Source organism: Stegostoma tigrinum, chromosome 6 (assembly GCF_030684315.1).
Source record: "Stegostoma tigrinum isolate sSteTig4 chromosome 6, sSteTig4.hap1, whole genome shotgun sequence".
NCBI classification, from domain to species: Eukaryota; Metazoa; Chordata; class Chondrichthyes; order Orectolobiformes; family Stegostomatidae; genus Stegostoma; species Stegostoma tigrinum.
Genome location: NC_081359.1, coordinates 63088005 through 63095504, shown reverse-complemented (window position 1 = coordinate 63095504; position 7500 = coordinate 63088005). Strand labels below are relative to the sequence as shown.

At 66.2% G+C, this 7500-nt stretch overlaps 2 protein-coding genes across 2 annotated transcripts in view; one reads left to right on the top strand and one right to left on the bottom strand.

Annotated features, from left to right (window-relative positions):
• The window catches only part of LOC125453120 (PC3-like endoprotease variant B), a 1374573-nt gene that overhangs the window by 1022614 nt on the left and 344459 nt on the right, over nt 1–7500 (bottom strand). The gene's annotated exons all lie outside the window — the stretch shown is intronic.
• The window catches only part of LOC132209784 (putative uncharacterized protein DDB_G0271982), a gene marked incomplete at both ends in the record, with an annotated part of 10320 nt that overhangs the window by 1807 nt on the left and 1013 nt on the right, over nt 1–7500 (top strand). The window contains one exon of the mRNA XM_059646913.1: nt 5825–5914. Within this exon, the coding sequence (XP_059502896.1) occupies nt 5825–5914 (90 nt within the window). The remainder of the gene's footprint in view (nt 1–5824; nt 5915–7500) is intronic.

Sequence of the window (7500 nt, the reverse complement as noted above, 5' to 3'; positions counted from 1 at the left end):
AGGGCGAGGGCGAGGGCGAGGGCGAGGGCGAGAGAGAGCGAAAGAGAGCGAGAGCGAGAGCGAGAGCGAGAGCGAGGGCGAGGGCGAGGGCGAGGGAGGGCGAGGGCGAGGGCGAGGGCGAGGGCGAGGGCGAGGGCGAGGGCGAGGGCGAGGGCGAGAGCGAGAGCGAGAGCGAGGGCGAGGGCGACAGCGAGAGCGAGGGCGAGAGCGAGGGCGAGGGCGAGGGCGAGGGCGAGGGCGAGAGCGAGGGCGAGGGCGAGGGAGTGCGAGGGAGAGCGAGCGTGAGAGACAGCGAGAGCGAGGGAGAGGGAGAGGGAGAGCGAGGGCGAGTGCGAGAGACAGCGAGAGCGAGAGCGAGAGCGAGCGAGGGCGAGCGAGGGCGAGAGCGAGGGCGAGAGCGAGGGCGAGAGCGAGGGCGAGGGCGAGGGCGAGGGCGAGGGCGAGGGCGAGGGCGAGGGCGAGAGCGAGGGCGAGAGCGAGGGCGAGGGCGAGGGCGAGAGCGAGGGCGAGAGCGAGAGCGAGGGCGAGGGCGAGAGCGAGGGCGAGAGCGAGAGCGAGGGCGAGAGCGAGGGCGTGCGAGTGCGAGGGCGAGGGCGAGGGCGAGGGCGAGGGCGAGGGCGAGAGTGAGAGCGAGGGCCAGAGTGAGAGCGAGCGAGGGCGAGAGCGGGAGCGAGAGAGAGCGAGAGCGAGCGAGAGCGAGCGAGAGCGAGCGAGAGAGAGAGCGAGAGAGACAGAGAGCGAGAGAGACAGAGAGCGAGAGAGACAGAGAGCGAGAGCGTGAGCGATGGCGAGGGCGAGGGAGAGCGAGGGCGAGAGCAAGAGCGAGAGCGAGAGACAGCGAGAGCGAGGGCGAGGGAGTGCGAGAGAGAGCGAGAGCGAGGGCGAGAGCGAGGGCGAGAGCGAGGGCGAGGGCGAGGGCGAGAGCGAGGGCGAGAGCGAGGGCGAGGGCGAGGGCGAGGGCGAGGGCGAGAGCGAGGGCGAGAGAGGGCGAGGGCGAGGGCGAGGGCGAGGGCGAGGGCGAGGGCGAGGGCGAGGGCGAGGGAGTTCGAGAGTGAGAGAGAGCGAGAGCGAGGGCGAGAGCGACGGCGAGGGCGAGAGCGAGAGCGAGAGCGAGAGCGAGAGGGACAGAGACAGAGAGCGAGAGGGGCAGAGTGCGAGTGTGAGAGGGACAGAGACAGAGAGCGAGAGGGACAGAGAGCGAGAGCGAGAGGGACAGAGAGCGAGAGCGAGAGGGACAGAGAGCGAGAGGGCCAGAGAGCGAGAGAAACCGAGAGAGCGAGAGAGACAGAGAGCGAGAGAGCGAGAGAGCGAGAGAGCGAGAGCGAGAGAGCGAGAGCGAGAGCGAGAGCGAGAGCGAGAGCGAGAGCGAGAGCGAGAGCGAGAGCGAGAGCGAGAGAGAGCGAGAGCGAGAGCGAGAGCGAGAGCGAGAGCGAGAGGGACAGAGAGCGAGAGGGACAGAGAGCGAGAGGGACAGAGAGCGAGAGGGACAGAGAGCGAGAGGGACAGAGAGCGAGAGAAACCGGGAGAGCGAGAGAGACCGAGAGCGACCGAGCCCGGGAGCGAGGGCGAGGGCGAGAGCGAGAGCGAGAGAGACAGTGAGCGAGAGAGAGCGAGAGAGAGCGAGAGCGAGAGAGAGCGAGAGCGAGAGAGAGCGAGAGCGACAGAGAGCGAGAGCGACAGAGAGCGAGAGCGACAGAGAGCGAGAACGACAGAGAGCGAGAACGACAGAGAGCGAGAACGACAGAGAGCGAGAACGACAGAGACGGAGAGCGAGAGCGAGAGCGAGCGAGAGCGAGAGCGAGAGCGAGAGAGAGCGAGAGCGAGAGAGAGCGAGAGCGAGAGCGAGAGAGAGCGAGAGCGAGAGAGAGCGAGAGAGAGAGAGAGCGAGAGAGAGCGAGAGAGAGAGAGAGCGAGAGAGAGAGAGAGCGAGAGAGAGAGAGAGCGAGAGCGAGAGCGAGAGAGAGCGAGAGCGAGAGAGAGCGAGAGAGAGCGAGAGCGAGCGAGAGCGAGCGAGAGCGAGCGAGAGCGAGCGAGAGAGACAGAGAGCGAGCGAGAGAGTCAGAGAGCGAGCGAGAGAGACAGAGAGCGAGAGAGACAGAGAGCGAGAGAGACAGAGAGCGAGAGAGACAGAGTGCGAGAGCGAGAGGGACAGAGTGCGAGAGCGAGAGCGAGAGCGACAGAGAGCGAGAGCGTGAGAGCGAGAGCGAGAGGGACAGAGAGCGAGAGGGACAGAGAGCGAGAGGGACAGAGAGCGAGAGGGACAGAGAGCGAGAGAGACAGAGAGCGAGAGAGACAGAGAGCGAGAGAGAGCGAGAGCGACAGAGAGCGAGAGCGACAGAGAGCGAGAGCGACAGAGAGCGAGAGCGACAGAGAGCGAGAGCGACAGAGAGCGAGAGCGAGAGGGACAGAGAGCGAGAGGGACAGAGAGCGAGAGGGACAGAGAGCGAGAGGGACAGAGAGCGAGAGGGACAGAGAGCGAGAGCGAGAGGGACAGAGAGCGAGAGGGACAGAGAGCGAGAGGGACAGAGAGCGAGAGGGACAGAGAGCGAGAGAAACCGAGAGAGCGAGAGAGACAGAGAGCGAGAGCGAGAGCGAGGGAGAGCGAGGGAGAGCGAGGGAGAGCGAGAGCGAGAGCGAGAGAGCGAGAGCGAGAGAGCGAGAGCGAGAGCGAGAGCGAGAGCGAGAGAGAGCGAGAGCGAGAGCGAGAGCGAGAGCGAGAGCGAGAGCGAGAGGGACAGAGAGCGAGAGGGACAGAGAGCGAGAGAAACCGGGAGAGCGAGAGAGACCGAGAGCGACCGAGCCCGGGAGCGAGGGCGAGGGCGAGAGCGAGAGCGAGAGAGACAGAGAGCGAGAGAGAGCGAGAGAGAGCGAGAGCGAGAGAGAGCGAGAGCGAGAGAGAGCGAGAGCGAGAGCGAGAGAGAGCGAGAGCGAGAGAGAGCGAGAGAGAGCGAGAGCGAGAGCGAGAGAGAGCGAGAGCGAGAGAGAGCGAGAACGACAGAGACGGAGAGCGAGAGCGAGAGCGTGCGAGAGCGAGCGAGAGCGAGAGAGAGCGAGAGAGAGCGAGAGAGAGCGAGAGAGAGCGAGAGAGAGCGAGAGCGAGCGAGAGCGAGAGAGAGCGAGAGAGAGCGAGAGCGAGAGAGAGCGAGAGAGAGCGAGAGAGAGCGAGAGAGAGCGAGAGAGAGCGAGAGAGAGCGAGAGCGAGAGCGAGAGCGAGCGCGAGCGAGAGCGAGAGAGAGCGAGAGAGAGCGAGAGAGAGCGAGAGAGACAGAGAGCGAGAGAGACAGAGAGCGAGAGAGACAGGGACAGAGTGCGAGAGCGAGAGGGACAGAGTGCGAGAGCGAGACGGACCGAGAGCGAGGGAGAGCGAGGGAGAGAGCGAGGGCGAGAGCGAGGGAGAGCGAGAGAGACAGAGAGCGAGAGAGACAGAGAGCGAGAGCGAGAGCGAGAGGGACAGAGAGCGAGAGAGACAGACAGAGAGCGAGAGAGACAGAGAGCGAGAGCGAGAGGGACAGAGAGCGAGAGGGACAGAGAGCGAGAGCGAGAGCGAGAGGGACAGAGACAGAGAGCGAGAGGGACAGAGAGCGAGAGGGACAGAGAGCGAGAGGGGCAGAGAGCGAGAGGGACAGAGAGCGAGAGGGACAGAGAGCGAGAGGGACAGAGAGCGAGAGGGACAGAGAGCGAGAGCGAGAGGGACAGAGAGCGAGGGCGAGGGCGAGGGCGAGGGCGAGGGCGAGGGCGAGGGCGAGGGCGAGGGCGAGGACGAGGACGAGAGACAGCGAGAGCGAGCGAGAGCGAGCGAGAGAGACAGAGAGTGAGAGCGAGAGCGAGAGGGACAGAGAGCGAGAGCGAGAGCGAGAGGGACAGAGACAGAGAGCGAGAGGGACAGAGACGGAGAGCGAGGGCGAGGGCGATAGCGAGGGCGATAGCGAGGGCGATAGCGAGGGCGATAGCGAGGGCCAGGGCGAGGGCCAGGGCGAGGGCCAGGGCGAGGGCCAGGGCGAGGGCCAGGGCGAGGGCGAGAGCGAGGGCGAGAGCGAGGGCGAGGGCGAGGGCGAGGGCGAGGGCGAGGGCGAGAGCGAGAGCGAGAGGGAGAGGGAGAGGGAGAGGGAGAGCGAGAGCGAGAGCGAGAGCGAGCGAAAGAGAGCGAGAGCGAGGGAGAGCGAAAGAGAGCGAGAGCGAGGGAGAGCGAGGGAGAGCGAGAGCGAGGGAGAGCGAGGGCGAGGGCGAGGGCGAGGGCGAGGGCGAGGGCGAGGGCGAGGGCGAGAGCGAGAGCGAGGGCGAGAGCGAGAGCGAGAGCGAGAGCGAGTGCGAGGGAGAGCGAGAGCGAGAGCGAGAGCGAGAGACAGCGAGAGCGAGAGCGAGGGAGAGGGAGAGGGAGAGCGAGGGCGAGAGCGAGAGCGAGAGCGAGTGCGAGAGCGAGAGCGAGTGCGAGGGAGAGCGAGAGCGAGAGCGAGAGACAGCGAGAGCGAGAGCGAGAGCGAGGGCGAGCGAGGGCGAGAGCGAGGGCGAGGGCGAGGGGGAGGGGGAGGGGGAGGGGGAGGGCGAGGGCGAGGGCGAGGGCGAGGGCGAGGGCAAGAGCGAGGGCGAGGGCGAGGGCGAGGGCGAGGGCGAGGGCGAGGGCGAGGGCAAGGGCGAGGGCAAGGGCAAGGGCGAAAGCGAGGGCGAGGGCGAGGGCGAGGGCGAGAGCGAGGGCGTGCGAGAGTGAGGGCGAGGGCGAGGGCGAGGGCGAGGGCGAGAGAAACCAAGAGAGCGAGAGAGACCGAGAACGAGAGAGACCGAGAGCGAGAGCGAGACCGAGAGCGAGAGCGAGAGCGAGAGCGAGAGCGAGAGAGAGCGAGAGCGAGAGCGAGAGCGAGAGCGAGAGCGAGAGCGAGAGCGAGAGCGAGAGAGAGAGAGAGAGAGAGAGAGAGAGAGAGAGAGAGCGAGAGAGACAGAGAGCGAGAGAGACAGAGAGCGAGAGCGAGAGCGACGGCGAGGGCGAGGGAGAGCGAGGGCGAGAGCGAGAGCGAGAGACAGCGAGAGCGAGAGCGAGGGCGAGGGAGTGCGAGAGAGAGCGAGAGCGAGGGCGAGAGCGAGGGCGAGAGCGAGGGCGAGAGCGAGGGCGAGAGCGAGGGCGAGAGAGGGCGAGGGCGAGGGCGAGAGAGGGCGAGGGCGAGGGCGAGGGCGAGGGCGAGAGCGAGAGCGAGAGCGAGGGCGAGGGCGTGCGAGAGTGAGGGCGAGGGCGAGGGCGAGGGCGAGAGCGAGAGCGAGGGCGAGGGCGAGGGCGAGAGCGAGAGCGAGAGCGAGGGAGTTCGAGAGTGAGAGAGAGCGAGAGCGAGGGCGAGGGCGAGGGCGAGGGCGAGGGCGAGAGCGAGAGCGAGAGGGACAGAGACAGAGAGCGAGAGGGACAGAGTGCGAGAGCAAGAGGGACAGAGACAGAGAGCAAGAGGGACAGAGAGCGAGAGCGAGAGGGACAGACAGCGAGAGCGAGAGGGACAGAGAGCGAGAGCGAGAGGAACAGAGAGCGAGAGGGCCAGAGAGCGAGAGAAACCGAGACAGCGAGAGAGACAGAGAGCGAGAGCGAGGGAGAGCGAGGGAGAGCGAGGGAGAGCGAGGGAGAGCGAGGGAGAGCGAGGGAGAGCGAGATCGAGAGCGAGATCGAGAGCGAGAGAGAGAGCGAGAGCGAGAGAGAGAGCGAGAGCGAGAGCGAGAGCGAGAGCGAGAGCGAGAGAGAGCGAGAGCGACAGAGAGCGAGAGCGACAGAGAGCGAGAGAGAGCGAGAGAGAGCGAGAGAGAGCGAGAGCGAGCGAGAGCGAGAGAGAGCGAGGGAGAGCGAGGGAGAGCGAGGGAGAGCGAGGGAGAGCGAGATCGAGAGCGAGAGAGAGAGAGAGAGCGCGAGAGAGAGAGCGAGAGCGAGAGCGAGAGCGAGAGCGAGAGCGAGAGCGAGCGAGAGCGAGAGAGAGCGAGAGAGAGCGAGAGAGAGCGAGAGCGACAGAGAGCGAGAGCGACAGAGACGGAGAGCGAGAGCGAGAGCGAGAGCGAGAGCGAGAGCGAGAGCGAGAGCGAGAGCGAGCGAGAGCGAGAGCGAGAGAGAGCGAGAGCGAGAGAGAGCGAGAGCGAGAGAGAGCGAGAGAGAGCGAGAGAGAGCGAGAGAGAGCGAGAGCGAGAGAGAGCGAGAGAGAGCGAGAGCGAGAGAGAGCGAGAGAGAGCGAGAGAGAGCGAGAGAGAGCGAGAGCGAGAGAGAGCGAGAGAGAGCGAGAGAGAGCGAGAGAGACAGAGAGCGAGAGAGACAGAGAGAGACAGGGACAGAGTGCGAGAGCGAGAGGGACAGAGAGCGAGAGCGAGAGGGACAGAGAGCGAGAGCGAGAGGGACAGAGAGCGAGAGGGACAGAGAGCGAGAGGGACAGAGAGCGAGAGCGACAGAGAGCGAGAGCGACAGAGAGCGAGAGCGACAGAGAGCGAGAGCGACAGAGAGCGAGAGCGACAGAGAGCGAGAGAGACAGAGAGCGAGAGAGACAGAGAGCGAGAGAGACAGAGAGCGAGAGAGACAGAGAGCGAGAGAGACAGGGACAGAGTGCGAGAGCGAGAGGGACAGAGAGCGAGAGCGAGAGGGACAGAGAGCGAGAGCGAGAGAGCGAGAGCGAGAGGGACAGAGAGCGAGAGGGACAGAGAGCGAGAGGGACAGAGTGCGAGAGGGACAGAGTGCGAGAGGGACAGAGTGCGAGAGGGACAGAGTGCGAGAGAGACAGAGAGCGAGAGAGACAGAGAGCGAGAGAGACAGAGAGCGAGAGAGACAGAGAGCGAGAGCGAGAGGGACAGAGAGCGAGAGCGAGAGGGACAGAGAGCGAGAGGGACAGAGAGCGAGAGGGACAGAGAGCGAGAGGGACAGAGAGCGACAGGGACAGAGAGCGAGAGGGACAGAGAGCGAGAGTGAGAGGGACAGAGAGCGAGAGCGACAGAGAGCGAGAGGGACAGAGAGCGAGAGGGACAGAGAGCGAGAGGGACAGAGAGCGAGAGGGACAGAGAGCGAGAGGGACAGAGAGCGAGAGGGACAGAGTGCGAGAGGGACAGAGTGCGAGAGGGACAGAGTGCGAGAGGGACAGAGAGCGAGAGCGACAGAGTGCGAGAGCGAGACGGACCGAGAGCGAGGGAGAGCGAGGGCGAGAGCGAGGGCGAGAGCGAGAGCGAGAGCGAGCGAGAGCGAGCGAGAGCGAGCGAGAGCGAGCGAGAGAGAGAGCGAGAGAGACAGAGAGCGAGAGAGACAGAGAGCGAGAGAGACAGAGAGCGAGAGAGACAGAGAGCGAGAGAGACAGAGCGAGAGCGAGAGCGACGGCGAGGGCGAGGGAGAGCGAGGGCGAGAGCAAGAGCGAGAGCGAGAGACAGCGAGAGCGAGAGCGAGGGCGAGGGAGTGCGAGAGAGAGCGAGAGCGAGAGCGAGAGCGAGGGCGAGAGCGAGAGCGAGGGCGAGAGCGAGGGCGAGAGCGAGAGCGAGGGCGAGGGCGAGAGCGAGGGCGAGAGCGAG